Source organism: Atractosteus spatula, chromosome 9, assembly GCF_055471065.1.
Source record: "Atractosteus spatula isolate fAtrSpa1 chromosome 9, fAtrSpa1.hap1, whole genome shotgun sequence".
Classification (NCBI taxonomy): domain Eukaryota; kingdom Metazoa; phylum Chordata; class Actinopteri; order Semionotiformes; family Lepisosteidae; genus Atractosteus; species Atractosteus spatula.
Genome location: NC_142714.1, coordinates 50,818,398 through 50,837,697, shown reverse-complemented (window position 1 = coordinate 50,837,697; position 19,300 = coordinate 50,818,398). Strand labels below are relative to the sequence as shown.

At 42.8% G+C, this 19,300-nt stretch overlaps 1 protein-coding gene and 1 long non-coding RNA gene across 2 annotated transcripts in view; both read right to left on the bottom strand.

Annotated features, from left to right (window-relative positions):
• Positions 1-363: 363 nt before the first annotated feature.
• LOC148828808 (uncharacterized) overlaps positions 364-19,300 on the bottom strand; it is a 95,446-nt gene continuing 76,509 nt past the window's right edge. The window contains exons 3-4 of the long non-coding RNA XR_016091562.1: positions 1,039-1,389; positions 364-418 (exon numbers count right to left, since the gene is read on the bottom strand). This is a non-coding gene — a long non-coding RNA (uncharacterized LOC148828808). The remainder of the gene's footprint in view (positions 419-1,038; positions 1,390-19,300) is intronic.
• zic6 (zic family member 6) lies at positions 10,432-17,337 on the bottom strand. The gene is made up of 2 exons (XM_088925202.1): positions 14,929-17,337; positions 10,432-12,272 (listed from the first exon to the last, which is right to left on the bottom strand). Exons 1-2 carry the CDS (start codon positions 15,947-15,949, stop codon positions 11,647-11,649), a joined length of 1,647 nt encoding a protein of 548 aa, XP_088781328.1. The 5' UTR covers positions 15,950-17,337; the 3' UTR covers positions 10,432-11,646.

Sequence of the window (19,300 nt, the reverse complement as noted above, 5' to 3'; positions counted from 1 at the left end):
GAAACCGCCCTGGTGAGAGTAACAGATTTATCAATGTGTGCAGATTCAGGTGCTACTCCTACTGTGGTTCTTCTGGAATCCAGTAGTTGAACTACTGTAGTTCAGGTCGGTAGCTGCGTCAGCATGCTTAAGCTACAAAGGAACAAGTAAAGGTTTATTCCATGCTGAGAAGAGAAGTATCCATGTATACTGGCTAAAATCTTTTTTTTCTATTAGCAACAGAAATTTCTTGACACTGTTCAAAAGAGAGTGGAACCTAATCATATCAGTATCACTTCCACTCATGTCATTTATTGTGTTGAGCAGTAGATTTAAAATATAAATATTCTGGTATCTTTATTTCATGACAGTGAGGTTCTCTACCTTTAAGCCTGTAGGCTGACTGACAGCCCCTGTGCCTCTGTATTTCCGGGTGTGTCTGAAAGACAAAGTGAGATCAACAGAATCTGTATGAATATTTGTCACCTTTTTTTCCCCAGAGTATAATGTAGCCCAAATAAAAGTGGGCAGAGATTGAAGATGGTGGGGTGTCAGAATCCCCAGGCTCTTTCACAGTTTCTTTCAAAGCCGGGTCTCAGTATCCTGAACATTTTTTTTATCCCGTTTAAACTGCAAGTAAAGGAAAAAACAATATAATACGAGCCAAGTAGTTCTATTAAAAATCTTTTCAGTGGCAGCATTTACAATGAAACTATAATGTTACTCTGCCGCCATACAATTGAACTACCCCCTAAATTATAAAGAGATCCCAGATCTTTCCTGGACACCCTCGCACACAAGAGCAATCACACCTCGACTGATGGAGAGGAATTACCTGGGGTGGCTGTGCTTCGAACAAGCCAAAGCTACCCAGGCACTGGAGGCTCATCCACTGAATATAGTGTAATTGAATTTAAAGATATATAATCCCCTGAAATGAAAGTGGTGGGGCAGAAGGTCTAATGGACACTTAGCAGGGATGGCAAGTCCTAGGAAGGGTCAGTCGGGTCATCCCATCTCATGGGCCAGTAATATAATGTTTAATTAAGGAGGGCTCACCGACAGTATCGCACTATTTGTCCCTCGGTCCCGGAAGGAGGTGGTGTCAGCCCATCCCGACCACACCAGCCTGCAGGCCCAGGAGGCACACGTGTGAAGCTCTTCTGTTATTTCAGCTCCCGTCAACATTCTGTGATGTTGGGGTGGTGAGGCTTCCAGGTGGAACTGGACAGGGTCCTCCAGCGCTCCACGGATGTGCAGAGCGGGAACAATGTCCTCAGCCCCCGGGAGAGCTGGGGGCACTCGGCCGACAGAGGGGCTTTGTGTCCGTCAGGGTCTCCTCCAGGAGCCCCGCAGCTGGTCAGACGCCTGCGTGCGACCGTGCAGTGTCTCCGGCGATGGCGTCCGATCCTGTCCGCGGTGAGAGAGGACACCAGCGCGCGTTTCAGAAGCTTTGCATGGCCCTCATCTCTGCCGTGCTGATCCGAGAGCTCTTTAACGACTGAGATCCCCAAACGGAGGATGTACCAGGAAAACGGACCCCATGATGTACAGTGGTGTAACAGACACAGGAGGGGCTCTGTTGGGACATTTCCAAACGCTCCTACCTGCTGACACTTGTCAGGACATCGTTCCCATCCTGAGCTGTAATGGGACGACTTGGTCAAACATATTACCTGTTACATATTTCAGCACCTCTGCTGCACTGATGAGTTTACAAAGAAAACGGTAATGAAACATCAAAAGAGGAAAAAAATTATATCTAAAAATATGCTAAAAAGAATGAGAAGTCATTCATTACAATAAAAAAGAATACAGAATTAAGGTATTTGTGCTCAGTTTGCATAAAAATCATCATTAAAGAAAAACGATTAAACGAAACATCAAACCTGAAATCTTTACTTAGTAAAGAGCAGTTTTTCCTGCTACTTTGCTGTTTCTACTTCATCATACTGAAGCTACACATTGTACTTATATGTGTCAAGCTAAAGGATTTTACTTTTCAGATTTGCTCCATTACATTTCATCTGCAATTACCCTTTCTGCAGGTTTAAACAGAGATCCCTCACAAGTAATTACACAATACTGTCACTTACATAACACTAAAAATGTCATACATGACATGCAAAACACACATAATACTGTTGTATGTTAATTCACGGTAGAGAAAAGGGATTGATGGTTTAATTATTCTAGCTATATCTTAATCTAATCCTACAGCAAAGGAACTCATTTAGAAGCATATATGTACAGAATGCATCTATATACTGTATATCCAGTTTGTTTTTTATGTAATATCACCTTAAATATGAAAAACGTTTTGTTACATGAGTGGAATTACACACTGTTACTTTGAAATTCTTTCTACTTTTAAGACATGATAAGATTTAGAGATAGTGGAAATGTAATATATAAAATATGAAACATCCGGATGTCACTGAGACAATCCAAGGTTATTACACATGAGAGGTAACGGGGGATTAGCTGTAAGATGCGCAAGGTCTCTTCGTGAAGAACGCAAGACTCTTTGATGGTGCTCAGATATGAAACCAACTTGTTTATTTCAGGAGAGAAACATTTTTTTCAGCATTTATATGGATTTAACACTTTGTGCTTCCCAGGAGAGGGCCCGTCGCCCAGCAGATATTTAAGAATGAACAGAACATCTGCCCTCACCCCTCCCCCCGGCTCTCACCTCCTTTGCGGGGGGGGGGGGGTTCCTAATGGGCACCTGTAACCATGGTAACAGAAGATGGGGACCCCGAACCAAATCTGCTGCTTGTCAACAAATCCCAGACATGCGAGTATATTTCTCTGCCTATTGTAAGTCTTGAGTAGCCACAATAAAATCTCTTCCCACGTGAGACAGTGTTCTAAACTCCGTTCTAAAGGAGACTGATCCCCTTGGTGTGAAAGTAATGCCCGATTGGCTTCATAATATGGAGAAATTGTGACTATATTTGCATTACTAGTTATCTTTTCAAAGGAACAGGTAAAGGATCATTCTATGCTGAAAGGTGAAGAAAAGAAGCACTACTGTAGGTGTTTACTTTGGGGCTTTCTTCAGGTATGATGAAGACACCTGAAGGAGGCTCCACAGTCTAAATGCAGTGCTTTTTTTCTTTACCTTTCAGCAGAGATTGAACCTTTACCCATTCCTCTGCAGGCCACGCAATGCCGACACAGCTCCATGTTCGAATGTCTAGTTGTGGTTTATATCACACTTAGATACGCCTGCCTATCTGGAGGTGTATCTGTGGAGAACCACACTTAGCTGGCCTTACACTGCGACCCATTGAGGTGGCATTCTGCTCTCCTGCTGCATCTTGTTCTAATCCTCACGACAGCGTTCCCTTGAGTTAAACTGGTGCGAGTGTGAGTAATGGAGTGCCCTGTCATTTTGCCACACAATGAAGGTCACCACTGAACAAAGATAGATTTGTCTTCCAACTCATGTCATGGTTTAAAGCTAAACCTAATAGTTGTTAGACCGCTTATCCAAACTGTAATTGAAATGCCCGGGGGAATTCACTGGGACCAGAGCCCCATCCATCACTGCACTGCTTAGGCCTGGGGTGGTGTAATGCTGAGAGGTTAATAGCCAGATTATCACTGACACTCCTGTTTATTGTTTTCACAGCCACAGCCCTGTGTGGCTATATAAGCATACAGTACACACAATCAACAGAACCACTGCATTGGAACAGATCACTGCTTACTCAAGAGGAATTTCTTTTCTCCCTTTTATTCTGCACTATTTCAAGCAATGCTTTCAGAAGACACAAGGAAAAGATGCTGCCATGCTTTTGAGTGTTCCTGTCGCCCTCATGATAATCCAGATCATTTTGTGTGCTCAAATAAACAGTTACACACCAATTTCGGGATATACAGAACTGACACCTATTTGCCTATTTGTCAAAAAAAACATTTTTTATGTCTAAACTCAAAGTCCTTCTGCTGAATTTCTGTTGGACGGTGTAAAGGAGTCGATGTTAAAATGAATAAAAAAGCTAAGCATCTTAAATCACTTTGCAACGAATGAGTCACCGAGCCTGGACAGATGAACCCACGATCAGTACTGCAGTAATCTGCAATGACCATGTTAATAGGTTTCCTCTGAGTAGCATGGGCTTGATGACAGCCAGTTTTCCTGTCCTGGATCTGGAAGGGTTAAACACAGACCAGACTTTGTTGGTCTCTAATGACAAGGATCTGGAGAGGAGATCAGAGACATGGAGAGGTGTGATATCGTGATGACCCCACAGGAGTGACTGCTGCTCCTCACTTTGACTTGGGCCAGTGAAAGTTGCTGGTTTTCATACACAGCAAGGGAATGAAGAAGAAAGAGGCTTGGATCACGATAAAGGAAGAAAACAAAGGATCGTCGGTCCCAGTGGAAAACACAAGTCAGACACACAAAACCTGGCTGACCCCAGGGAGGTCTTCAACCTGTTGTTGTGGCTTGCCAGTAAGGGCCCATTGTTGAAAGAAGGGAAATGTACCAGCTGATTGGTACATTAAAACAGGCCCTTTAATGTTTTGTAGCTGCCCGGAGACCAGATAATCAGAGATCTGTCAGTAATATCTCTATGCAGCCCATGGATAATAAATGAAAAAAAAAACTTCCTTTTAAAGAACTTCGTCCACAGGGGAAGATTGCAAAACTTAAAATGCATCAAAAGGAAAAAATACATCAAATATCCAAAATGCATATTTGGGTTCCTACAACTGGTTACGAACAGGTTTTCCTAATGTGTGGCTACAGAAGATCTTAACCTTTAGTAATTCCTTCTGCGATGGGGGATTTTCTGCTTAAGCAGACAAAACTAATGAAATCTATATTAAGAACTCAACTGACATGACAGCAAAAGAAAGAAGACGGTCTTCTCTGTCAGTAGTGAGAGTGAAGAAGGAAACATGACAAAAGGAACAAATTTTAGGGAAGCAAAATTTTCCACATTCTGTTACATTTCGATGTCATTTTGGGGGTCTTTTTTTTAATTTCAGCCAAGTTTCAGAAATTGAAATGCAGTCATCTTGTCTTTTCCCCTAACAAGGTATAATTGAAAGCTATGTTAGAGGTTCAACAATCAAAATTAAACAGGTTCTGGGTTCTATGTGCTGAGGACACAGGAGAAAGCACACATAATAGCAAATCAGGGTAAGACTGAAGAACAGAGCCTTTCATGGAACCTTTTAAGCCATTTATTTGAATATTAGAAATTGTGCAGATTAGTAAAACAGTGTCACATTTCAAGACATGAAAGCCTTTTATTGTAACCCAGATACATCCAACTTCCTTCTTCAAATCTTCTTAGTTCATCATTTTTATAATTTGTTCTAATGGAATATAAGGTTTGCTGATACTATCTCCACTGTTATCTTGGTATGTGAATACTAATTATCTCTATAATAATATCACAATGTTAGAAAGACATTTCTAGCATTGTGAAAAGGCCTTTAATTGATCATACATCTCACAACGATTTCTGCTTGCCCTGTAAAACACCATGACTCTGGAAGATGCTGCTTGTAAGATTCATGTTCACTGTATGCATATTTCGACCAACAGGGCTATGGCTGGGAAACGGTACACAAGGACTTTTAGCAATAGTCTGGATATTGTGAGAATATGATTGGAATAACCTTGATTTTAGATAAAGCAGGAAAGGAGATTGAGACTGAGGCTGGATAAATGATTGTGGTGTGATGATGACAGACAAGAGATGGTCTGCACAGAAGCCATCAGCAAGAATATTAGAGGCCAGGAGGAAGAATTCTCTGGATGGGAATCCAGAGAAAGGATAGTGCTGGAGGGGGGGTGGGGTTATTGGTGTGGGATGAAAAGCCATGGAGTCATGGAGCGATACCTCTCTTGGCCTGATCTAGGGAAGATGGAAAAGGCTGGGAATCCAATTTTGATTGCACTCCATTTGCAATCTCCTTCTCTCTGATAGGGGCTAATTTGCAGCAGTGGGGGTGAGGAGGTGCTGGCGTGGTGTAGCATGTGGTAAGAAAAGCTATTTGTTGCCCCATCCTGCTGCAGTGCAGTGCAACTCGTGTCAGAGGTTGATGATAACGAAGCACGGAAGAGCAGCGAGAGGGAAAAACCAGGTGGAAGTATCAACAGAATAGAAGCTCGGATCTGCTGAGGCTGATTGAGAAAGAAACTGAACAAAATGAGATACAGGATTCAAGCTTGCTCCCTGGACATCCGGAAACAATAAGACATTAATGCTGGTGTTGGGGACTGTAGAGAATTGGTGCTGCTCCATCAATATGAAGCACTGGGTTGCCTCTGAAGATCCCAAAATGTTTTCCAGGCACTTATACTGCATGCACAATACAATAGGCGGCATAATGTTTTGTCAAAGTGGTGTTTGAGAATATGTCCATGTTTAAAAAAATAAATACAATAACAGCTTTCAAAGTTTTTGTGCAAATCAAAACAAAATATTATGCACAGTGTTCATGGAGAAATTACTTAGATTTTAACATCATAAGCTTTATAACGTATTTTACTTCACAGTTAAGCGGTATATTTACTGTTTTATAATTTACCGTATTGTGAATGCACGTTTTACAAGAGAGAAATTGGAGTAATATGTTAATCTAACAGTACAAATGGGTCAACAAAGTTGCCATTTTACATACACTAAACCACTGCAATCTTAAGTTATTACAACCCAAGCAGTCCTCTTTCTGCTCTGTATTTTAACACCAGATCCCCCAACACTGACAAGCAGATTCCAGCCTCAGTCTCCATTCTTATTCCTGTCTTTGTCAGAGGGTACAGGCACCAGGGTGACATATTAGTAGTTGCCTGTCCTCTTGTACTGCACACTATTCTACAGAATTCTGCAGGACTCCCTCTGGTATCCATGGGGACTATTTCATCCACACTGAGCAAATAAGAGGCCCTGATATTTGATTGCAAAAAACGTATTTGTTCAGTCGACTGACAACTTTTTAGTGATGGGCCAAATGACCTACTCTCATCTGCGACCTTTCTTATGCTTTTCTAACATTGTGTGATTTATATTGTTGATGGAACAAAATCTCTTAAATTAAATTTGCAACACTGTGAGATTTAGCTCATTGTTGATGACAAGACGGGAATGCACAAAATAAAATTTATGATTTTTCAGAAGGTCATAAAATGATCTTGCTACATGGATATTGCCATATATATATACACAGTATACAAGTACAGTACAAGTAACATTTTCAAACACTGTTTTAGCTCAGAAATATAAAATATGGATAAAGAGGTGTGATTGAAAAGAAACATGCATGTGTATAATTTATTTTATGTTGTAAATGAGCTGCAATACTCATATGAAAAGGCACAGTACAAAAAGCCAATAGTCTCAGCCCACGTAACCCATGCAGAACACATCAAAACAATATCATATCAGAAAATCAATTGCTTTCTCTGAACACGCTGTATGCCAGGTTTAGGCCAGGGCACCGGGTTTTAAGCAGGCGGCAAAGATCAGTTTAGAAGACGGAGATGTGAAAAATCATCCAACAGGATAATAGCACACACACAGCTGAAGTGATATTTTATTGATGTCATGGGGATCTGGCCTGCAAGTCATTGACTTTCTACTGGAACTTTCCAAATGTCATACTCATAAGAAACACAAAGAAATAACAGTAGTTACTGACACACACCCTTATCCTGAGCGGATGAGAATAAGCACTTATCACTGTGCTGGAATAAGGCTGGATAACATTTGTTTCACCCTATCAGCGTTGTAGAGAATTCCAAAGAAATAGTTTTTGTTGGGTTCTTACCCAGCTAATGAAATAACTCATCGTCAGATGTACCAGTACAGGAGAAGAATTTATAGCTGTATATTTTTATATTTTCCGAAAGCATCTAGTTCCTGGTGGGCGTCATGGCGACCCGCAGCCCCTCCCGGAAGTCACGCGCATGGACGCCCCACGGGAGCGTCCCCGGGATCTCCCGGTCCATCGCTGGGCACGATCTGGAGGCGCCGGTTCACCTGGCCCGCGAGTCCTCGGGAGGTGCGAGGACGCGGCTCCAGGGGTGTCACGGAGCCGGGGGACTCGAGAGAGCCGAGGCCGTGGCCCAGCACACGGCTCCCGGCACCCAGCCAGACTGCGCGTCGGACTGACGAGCGAAAAATGAACATGGTTCCTTTTCAATAAAAGCTGTTTAAGTCACTTGGGTGCATACTAAATACCCCGTTTTAATACAAGTGTATGTAGAATTTTTAGCCTACAAAGGCTGACAAGACAAGGGGTGACATACGGTGACAAAAATCAAGATCATTTTTGTTTCCTGCCTTATTTAGGGGACATTTAGCTTAATTACGTACTACGTTTATAAAATAATTGGTGTGACGTTACATAATAATCATCCGTGGCTGCCCAGGCATATTTGTTGTCTGAAAGTTCAGGTTCCTCGCCAGCCGGATCGGTGAGGATCTCCCGGGATCCACTTCCGATCGTCCTCCCCCCACGCGCAGCGAGTTCTGAGTGACCCTGATCCCGCCGAGGTCAGGAGGCTGCAGGCTGGAGCCCCAGGTCTTTCCCGCTGGTTCGGCCGAACCACGCCTGCACCTGGGCCGACCTGAAACGCCCAAAAGGTCGCAGACGTCCTGCTGTTTTCCTTATAAGTAGATCGAGACGATGAGCGCCGGAGGGTCCGTCCTTAACAGTGCGAATTGGGTGCATAAACTATGAATCAGTAGTGATACTGCTATACCCAGCAGTGAATGGAATTAGGCTTTTTAACAGTATGTGCTATGGGCATTAGGGGTACAGTGTTTGGACAGCTCATTGACAAATTCAACAGCGATTAATCTCAGGGGGGGAGCAGAAAAAGACGATGGGTACGACTCCACTCTAGTAGGAGTTAAATTTATGATTTTGTTTTCAAAACATTTGTAGCTTTACGACTGGCTTCTACGATCTTGAATATGAATCGGATTTTCTTAATCACAAGAAAAAAAAAAGTCGCTTCCAGAAAATATTTATGTTTGTACAAACGGGAAACTATCCACTACAGAAAACACTTTAAATAGACTGTGCTGTTCAATTTTATAGGTAGCTATTTTTCATACGACAGGCTCTGCCAGTAGCCTACCACCTGCAAATAACAGTTTAAAAATCCTGTTCTTCACAAACGGCGCTTGAATTAAAAACTTGCAATACATTACACGGCCTGCTGTACCGCTGTGTGTAGTACAGCATCATATTGTGAATGTTTTAGCCGAGAACAGTGTAGCACAAGCACACATCGACAGAAACTTTGGGAACGTGAGGAGTATTATTTCCGCGCTCGAAACGGCGCGATAAAATGTGGACCCTTCTGATTTACTCAAGGTTTAGCGTTTTAGGATAAAACTAGAAGCGTGGCTCTCACCCTCATCGCTTATGGATGAGAGAAGCTGGACGGTGAGGCAACATCAGGGCGATAATGCGAGCCAGGTGTCTCTCTGATCCTCGGTAATCGGTCAGCTGCCACTCGTGCAATCAATAAGATCCCGGTGACTTTCTGGCGCTCGTATTTTATGCTAACTCGAGATCACACACAAGCTGATTGCGCTTAAAGAGTCAGTTGCGCTCCTATATGCCACATGTTTAATAATTTTCTTGGTGGCAACACGCAACATTTTTAACAGGAAGTATGGAGGCGCATGACTTTCAGCCATCGTTACGAAACCCCTACAACAATGACGACAATGTTTTACGATGCAGTTCTGCATACAGTACACCGCTCACAGCCACTGGAATGCACGGAGCCGTGCCTTTAAAAACCGCAGTCACTGTATGCAGGTTGTTGAAATGTTGTCCACACAAACACATCCCCTCCTTCTCCCCCCCGTGCACGGTCTCGACAGAAAGCTTTCTTAATCTGCTTACTTTGCACAAAGGCGTTATTTTTCTATTTCGGCTGTCTCATTTTTTTTTTACAGCAGACATCTAATAAAACAGACTGAAATTAAATTAAACGCTTATACCAAGCACGGAGGAGTCTGGTCTATTTGCGAAATTCAGCACCTTTTTCTTATTAAAGAGATAATTAATTGCATTTCATTAAATGCGTTAATTTAATTCCAGGCAACCTGAGTTTAATCCATTGAAATCTAGCAACACTGATATAAACAGAGGCTCCTACTGCTGCTGCCAACTGTACCGCGTCTTCAGAATAGATTGTACTTGAACACACACCGGCTGATCAAAGAGAATAGGCGTACTTTAATGAAAGATGGTATGCATAATTAATTTTACAGTATATACAGTAAGAATTTTAATTAAATGTCTTAAGTGCGCTTCATTTTAAATAATTTTTTGGATAGAATTTTTATAACCGATAAAACATTTTCTACTGTTGATTTTTTGCAGGCACGCATTTCTCTTAAGTCTTCAAACGCCCCGACTTCATAACTTAAATATAGCGGCTGTTTTTAATGTCTGTTTTTCGTTTTTTTTTAGAGTTGTTACTTTCGGGAAAGAAGGGGCTTTATAGGATGTGATTTCTTTTCTATTTCGATGTAGTTGAGAGGCAAAACCTCCTTACAACAGGAAGTAGATGACATTGTTGTGTGCGATCTCTTTTGTTACAGAAAAAATTAAAAGAGATCGGTTTGTTTGTTGTTTTCCCGGCCTGGCTCATTATATAATTTGTGAGCAACACGTATTATATGTTCAATGTTTGTCGGAGTTTATTGTTCATTGTTGAAAACATTTTATCCTGATGGACCACTTTCTCAACATACCCGTTTCAAATAAGAACTGCCATAAACTAGGGTATTATCCAATAGAACTGTATGGTTATTACGAGTATGTTACGATTAATGATACAAAATACCAACATATCCACCACACGTATTTTCGGAGAACCTGTGCGGATTCTGACGCAATTACAGTGGAAAGGTCCCGTTTGTGTTTGGGGGACCCCTGGAACTCTCCGACGAACTCCCGGTGGTCCCCGACCCCCTAATTGAAAACCAGTAATGTGACATGAGAACTAGAATAATGCGTTTAATTTATAGCTGTATAAAACGGGTTTTATCGTGCTCACTTGCTGCGTGCGCCCTTCGCGGAGAGACCTAGTGAAAAATGTCCCGGAGGGAGTGAAACATTAAAGAAACTCTGCGATCCTGCTGGTGTGTTTTTAATTCAGCACACAACAGGCGAAAAAAAAAATGAACGAGGGGAAAATACACGAGTATCTACACAAAAAGGCGGCAACACCAGCTTGCAATCGGATTACTAACCCGTGCGCTGGACTGCGGCTCTCAGGTGCGGGCTGGGGCGGGTCTGAGATGCTTACAGTAGGGTAAGGATGGAGCTCGTCACATTTAAAAAGTACAGTATCATTTCCACCACACTCACGTTTAAAGCAGAACACTAACAGGCTGCACTAAGACGTGTAATGAAGCCAAACATTGCGGGCACTGTGAGGGCATTAAAGCAATTACATTCTTTTAAAGGAGAGAAAGGAGGACTTTCAGACATCACATTCCGGGTCCTCAGCCTTTCGTGCTGCGCAGTTTCTGAAGAGTGAAGCAGCTAAGTATTTAACCGAAAAAAACACACATAACCAGCACCACAACCCGCTCCCTCAGTGTCACCCTCACTCTCCGAGATGCCGAAGCGTTAGCAGCATTCACTCTCCTGCCGCTCTCCTCACGCAGAAGAGATGTCGCTGCTCAAGTGCTTTGCTATGCAGGGCTCGGCGGCACTGTGGCAGGTGTACCACCCATTGACAATTCCCTTCTGGAAAGGAGGGGCGCTGTGCGACTGAAAAACCCGGGGATTCGGGGCCAGAGCAGTTCCAGGCTGGCTGGCGGGGAACTGCAGGTCAGTCCTGAAAGGTCCCCTCTGTAAGAGCAGCGGGTCCAAGCCCGATGGCGAGCGAGCAGAGGAGCAGTCCAAACCTTTGTGGTACTGGGGAGGGAACGGAGGGGCCTGTGTGGCGAACGAGTCCGCCGCCGCACCGGGCAGCGCCGGGCACGAGGAGGCGCAGAGCACGACGGGCTTTGGAGGAGGGTCGCTCTGGAGGTCCCGGGGCTTGGGAGACCCGCCCGCGGCGGGCTGCTCCCGCTCCTCGCTCGCCTTGGCGCCGTAGGCCTTGCAGTGCAGCTTCATGTGCTTGCGGAGGGAGCTGGGGTGCGTGTAGCACTTCTCGCAACCCCTGACCTTGCACGTGTAGGGCTTATCGCTGGAGTGCACGTGAGAGTGCTTCTTCCGGTCGCTGCTGTTCGCGAATCTCCGATTGCAGCCCTCGAACTCGCATTTAAAGGGCTTTTCACCTAAACGTGCAAAGGAGGGAAAAATGACCGCGTGTTACCTGCTGCATTATCACCACTTTTTGTTTTTGGTTTTTTTTTTTTGCTTCTTATTTCAGGTGATTTCAAAGTTGTGCACAACTATACAGCAAAAAGAGGCTTTCATGTGCGATAGCTACGCTCTACCCCAGGGATGTGTATCGTTAGTTTATTTTTCTTCGTTCACAAAAGCAAACATGCAAGAGGGACAGTGATTCATAATTTAAAACGGGTTCTCTATAGTGTGCTTGTTCTCAACCTCCGCAGCTTCACGGAAATATTCTCAGCAGAATAATCGTGTATATGAATTTCAAACAGGCACATCTGACAGACAATAGGAGACACGGGAGAGCTGTACAGAAACCGCTTGTAATTTAGTCACTAACAGCTGTAAACCTATAAACTCGTCAGCACGGGTACAGCTTTATGGGTCATGTAAGGTAAAACATATACTATTACATCCCAACATATGTTACCACAGTCTTTTATTACATGTAAGTGAAACACAACACTCACATCAAAGTATGCTTCCAATTATGTCTCTTTTGTTGAGAAACGGGGAAATATTTTAGCTAGATTTAAACAGGCCTACCTAGTCTGTAGTCTACTTGGTTATAACCTGCCTGGTTATTTTATTAATATTGTCTATGAAACCAGATACAACGGAGCTGCTTATCAGCTTATTATTGGTCGCAATATTGTTCACAAATTTGTTTTGCGTTTCTCATATATATTAAAAAGAATGAGCTGCTGAGTAACATGGAACTAGAAAGTGTTACCATATTCATTTTCTTCTGCGCCTCAATCTTAGAAAGGACAACATACAGTAATTCTTAAATGTTCGAGTGTCTTTCCAATATAGGTTTTAATATTGTGATTGATAAATAATAAATATAACGGTAATATTTTTTTTCGGTGGCTTTGAAAATAGCTCAGTGAATAATTGCCAGCATTATATGGTTAATTTTAGGAGACTGAAGCTCGGTTGATCATCATGCTCGTCGTCATTATTAGTAGTGCAGTTGTCACAACTTGTACATAGTGTGGTCTGAAATATAGCTGCGCCTACAATTGTCATTTTATACAACCACCATGGTACAAAATGTAGGAATGGGCAGGACACTGCGTTAATATTAACGTCTGCAGAAGTATGCGGCACGCATACATGCTTACATGACCAGGATATTAAAGAGCAAACCACAGCAGTTTCTCGCGAGTCGTTTTCTGAAATACGCGCCCTCAGGCTCTCTGTGAGCATCACAGTGAGCGCTTGGAGTTTCCTTCATGGAGCTCCTGAGCGCCAGGCGTGTGAGATACGTCACAGCTCTCCGGTGTTCAGCAGGCGTGCTGGTTTCTGAGTAAGAGAGCAGCACCCTATCGACAACCTCAGTAGCCGGTCTTATTTACAAAATGCACTTCATATGCACTTCATAACCAGAATATTTACACATGTTGCATTTATAAGCCTGCTAAATAAAGTGTTTGAATAACGTAACACACGATTTAAATGTGTTTTTCCGCCATCCTAATCATCACTTTTTAATTAAGATTGTGTCTACAATACTCCGATTGTTTTGTCACAGAAAATCGTGACCAAAAAGAACATATCGACGCCGAAGAAGAAAATACGTTTTTAAAACGAACTGTGTTTCTTTCGGCATTGTTAAAAGCAATCCCACCTGCATGTGTGTGCATAAGGGAAACACGAAATCAATTTAAGACGATAAAACGCTTTCAATCAATAATATAAATTATATTGACACGTTTGCTACTTCTACGTTTGTTATTCTTATAATGAAACATTAAAACACATACGTTTGAAAATATGGGGTTTTCTCATCTCTAGCATCTAATAGCAGGGACACTGTCGCTTTAAATTTTCTCGCGGGACTATTCCACAGGATGCTGAACGCTCAATGTATTAACTCTCCAGAAAAAAGTTATAAGGTTCTTGCTTCGGCTTTTAAGATGTTTTAAGAATATTTTCTAATTCATACTTCTATTTCTAAATCCAAAACGATATCATATAGCTCCCCAAAGAGAATGTATAATGTCTAACAATCTGAGACCCACAACTCAATTTTGTTTTGCAATTACATAATTTGATAGTAAAATACTTTGTGACAGCAAATGACTAACTCAAATAAACCACTACCCACATTTAAACCTTTACGCACTTAGAGGCATTACATCTGATACAATAAGGAAATTAAAATAATATAAGATAAACCAATTAACGTTTGTTAAGATACTAAAATAATTAAACATAAACGACAAGGAAATAATCGCGACGAAAGGAACGGTCAGCTTATAGGCGCTCTGAAACAAGACCCGGAGACTGTTTCAAAACTCCCAGCGGTGTCCCCGCTTTACAATCAAGTACTTTTGTGCGAGCAGACAGATGGAAGATGGAAGATGTTTTAATTAAAAGACCCCGAGAAAAAAAAAGTATCTGCGAAGTATTCTGGTTAGTCTTTCAATCGTGTTTCTATAAACAAAAATTACATCGTTGTTTTTATATAGCGAGGATAAAATTAAAATGATACAACTATCCCTAGCTTCTTGATGTAGCGTAATATTATTATGATGATGATGATGATGATGATGAGGATGATGATTAGATGAAAAGGCTCTGACCAACCTGTGTGCGTTCTCTTGTGGATCTTGAGGTTCTCTGATCTGGCGAAAACTTTCTCGCACCCGTGGAAGGGGCAGGAGAAAGGCTTCTCCCCCGTGTGCACCCTGACGTGGTTCACCAGCTTGTACTTGGCTTTGAAGGGTCTCTTTTCCCTGGAGCAGCGCTCCCAGTAGCAGACGTGCTCGGCTTGCTCTGGTCCCCCAACGTGCTCCACCGTCAGGTGAGTGACCAGCTCGTACAGCGTCCCGAAAGTCCTGGAGCAGGGCCGCTCCCCGGCCCCCTCCTGGTCGCCTCTCCACTTGCAGACCAGCTCTCGCTTGACGTTCTGCCTGGAGCACCGGAGGAACGGCTCCGCTCCTCTCTGCACGGCCATGCCCATCGGCTTGTACAGCCCGTACAGCTGGCTCACGAGCTCCCTGTGGCCCCGCGCGCCTCCGAGGGGCTGGCCGTAGGCGGGAGGTCTGGAGAGGAGGTCCCCGGACAGACCCAGCACCACCGGGCCGTCGGGCGAGCCGTGGGCCTGCTCGTGGTAGGCAGTGAAAATCGCGTGGCTCCTGCCTTCTCTATAGCTGGGAAGGTCACGGTACCTTCCGAGAGCCGCATGGCGGGAGCTCCGCGTCGCCAGCTGATCGGTAACGGGCGGCATGCTCGTCCCGGAGAGGTCGGCTCCACCGACAATGCCCCTAGGACTTTGTGCTACGCGGTGACTTGCGTATCCGGAGTCTGAAGGCTGGGGGACAGAGTAACCAACATAAGCACCGGACCTCGACTCGGGGTAGTCTCGTAAACTGTGCGAGGGGCAGAGTTTTAAGGAGCTGCCGGTGGGGTGCCCCATGTGCTCCCCTGCCAAAGGTGGCAGCACCACGCTGGGTTCAGCATTGCTCTCCCCAGGATAGACGTAAGAAAAAGGGCAGCCACTAAACCTCGGCAGGCCTGTCATGTTTTGTTGTGAGTGCGGCTGTGAACCTGCAAAATCAACCAATCTTATGCTTGGGATGTGCCTAGAAATCGTGTTTTCCATCATCCCTGCTGTATATCATCTGCATGTGGCATTCCTAGCCCTGAACCTCGCCGGAGAAGCAGGAAGGAGGTTCAGGCTAGTTAAAGCTGGTGTGCGTCCCATGCCGTCTACTGTGCCCTCTTGCTTTGTGGCAATAACCGTGGTAGTAAAAAATGCCTCGAAACAGGCCATGGCGCGATATAAAAGCACAGCAGGCAGATCTGCTTTTAAAAAATACTGCCATGGGATTGGTTGCACTTCGGTATGATTGACGCGAGCGGGGCTTGTTTTAAAAGAGACACGCATGCGTTCGCTGCACGACTCCTTTAAAAAATATTGCACAGAGATGCTTTGAAATGCGCCGCGTACAAACTGCTAAATATCTACGGCTGTTTGACTCTCTGTGTGCAGCGTGCATGCACACCCGAAAAACACCTCGGAAGCTCGATTGCTCACGCTCTTTACTGCTGATGTACAACAGCAAGCGATGCCTCTGAAGTCTTCAGAAGTAAGGCGATACTGAAGCGCCTAATGGGTGCAAAATGAGAAAAATCAAAGCATTCTGTCTGTGGCTCTTTTAACCGAGCGTCTCGCAAGAGCGCCGTGTAAGGTCACCGGTGTGAACTGTACATTAAGCCACAACAACCCTGTAATACGCTGTGAAGATAAATAGCGGCCGTGGCAGAAATACATTTCGCTTTCGGGCGATTTATTACAAAGAACGTCTATCATTTCTAAAGGGGTTGTAAATCTCAGTATCTCTAATGCGTATACATTTATCCAGGATGCCAACCTAGCAATAAATCTGAACTTCCTTTCTGCTCTGTTGGTCTTTTTCCACGCCGCTCCTTGTGAAATAACTTAAACACCAAGAACAGACAATGTCAAATCAACAACGTATTCCACAAAGTGTTATTAGTATTGATATTATTATTATTATTATTATTATTGACTTTAACTAATTAGATAAGCGTTGAACGGAAGGATATGTTTATCGTTTGCCGTTGAAAGGCAACACGGCTCTTTTAAGACTCCGTTAGTATTTTCTTACTAAGATCATACTCTGGTGTGATAGGCTGAGAGACAAACGGACACACGCCTTTAAATTCGCTAGAAACTGAGAGAAGATTTTCATTCACTTTAATTCCATTCAAAACTACAAAGGAGATCTTCTAAGAGGGTTGGGTGGAATGGAGAGTAAGAGGGGGAAGGCTTTAATCATTTTTAAAAAGTTTCGCACATCTTATTAAAGGTTTCCTGAGTTGCGAGCTGCGTAAGAGCGTTAAAACGGAGGGCTTTTATGTGACTGGTTTGACACATTTATAGAAAATTAAACTTAGCTTCTCACGTTGTTGGGTTATAAGTACGTGTTTAGTGGGTTAAGTTGTAAATTATATAGACCAATAAAAAAACAAAACGATTTCGGGTTTTTTAATTAGTTTTTGATTCTTCTGTCGGTCAAATCTAGCCCCCCCCAACCTTACACACAACATTCTTCTTACCAGTAACATGAACGAAAAGATGAAGGTTGCGGTCTCACCACACACACCACCAAAGCGAGAAAATGACCTCACTGGTATATTCCAAAGTGAGAAAAAAAATTCAATCAGCAAAGATCATATAAATATGACATTTTAACGACATGGTGGTGTATACAAACTTTTAATCGTATTTAAATGGCAATGTTTAAATATGTGAATCACTACCGGATGCGTTTTCCCCCCATTAAGACCTTTACCTATTTTGCCTTCGCTTGCACGGTGAGCGATTTCAGCGCGCTGGCGCTGACCAGACCTGCGGTCCGAGAAGCGCCCGGCAGAGCGGCACAGAGGCGCGCGCGACATGCGCCGCACCTGCGCGCCGCTGTTACTGACACAGAACTTCTACCTGCAGTCAGTACGACTCGAGAATAAAACGTGCACATCGACCCACAAGCCGAATAATCGCATTTAAAAACCGTCACCAGAAAGCACGATATAAACCTTTCACTAAAATGCCATCGTGTGGCTTACCATTATCTGCGCCATGTATAAATACGGGACCCTAATACTTTTAATTTAACGTAAATAATTATTTTTTTTTAAAATATTTTTATTTGTCTTCTTGCTCAAACGTGTGTTAAATTCCCCAAAACGGTGCTTCTTTATAAACCGAAAGCATGTTGTCTGGGCTACAGGACCGACAAATCAAAGTTAAACGAGGGTTAAAAACAATTCCTATTCTTTTTGTGTATTTTAGGTCACGAGTTTTAATGAAAAAAAGGTAACAATGGGATCACACAAATCAGATTGTATTAAAAAGAAGTCGTCGTGGCTATGAAATACAGAGAGTGATGTTTAATCTTCCGAAGGACTGGTCTCGTGTCCTTCACCTGCAAAACCGCGCGAGGTTCCTGTTTATCGGTGAACTTTTTTCAAAGGAATCTTCTTATTTCACCTCCAGCGCGCGTCATTCAAACACGACAGACAGCAACCATTTTCAAACGAAATTCGTGATATTAGCTTGTTTTAAATTCCTGTATGATTTGTAGTTTTGTTATTTTAAATTTTTTTTAAAAAATATTCTAACTCGACAACTGTACGCATCCAGGTGCGCTGTATGTATTTTTTTGTTGGTGGTAATCGTCATGACGGTGGGTACTTCGAACTTCGATCCACGTTTTTAATTTGGTAAATAATATTGCTGAGTATACGCAGAATGTCAGTATGAACCTTACTGTATTATTTGTTTTGAAAATTTCGTTTACATCAAAGTATTAATAACCTGTGTCCCATTCTCGGATACTACAGATACAGACAGCGGGTATGAATTGTGAATTGTAAGACTGCAGTTTTTAGCATCTTGTAAAACGAAAATCAGAGCAATAAAAAAAATCAAACAACACGTTTATAAGATTTTTTTTTCTAATCGTCTACAGGGTAAAATGAACAATTGCAAAACATGTTTCATAATAATCATTTGTTTTCTTTTTTAAAAACCGCGAAAGCGAGTGAACCACAGAGATGTTTATTTTTTAAAAAACTGGTGCAAAAAGAAAGTTGCAGAAATACAGCGTGGATACCTGAGGTTTGTTTGTTTTTTTTTACCTTGGTTTGGACTCTCGGTTTTAATACTCAACAACTATCAACAACTCGTTTGAGACACGTCGAGCAGTTTGCTCTCCTATTCACCTGAGAAATCATTTGGAAGAGGGAAATATTCATCATTTGTCCATAGGGTGCAATAATGACTACACGTTGCTAACATTTCCCTCAATACAGAACAAACACCACCATTCATTTTTCATGTTTGATTAATTGTTGTAGGCTATGAAATCAGGACAGGAATGCGTCACCTATTCTTGTGGATCCCCGCTATATGACAGAACACGTGCTT

Coding starts and splice junctions, on each gene's coding strand:
- zic6 (XM_088925202.1), bottom strand. CDS start 15,949: ATGATGGAAAACACGATTTCTAGGCACATCCCAAGCATAAGATTGGTT. Junction 12,273..14,928: donor CCACAAGAGAACGCACACAG/GTTGGTCAGAGC, acceptor TTGCACGTTTAG/GTGAAAAGCCCTTTAAATGC.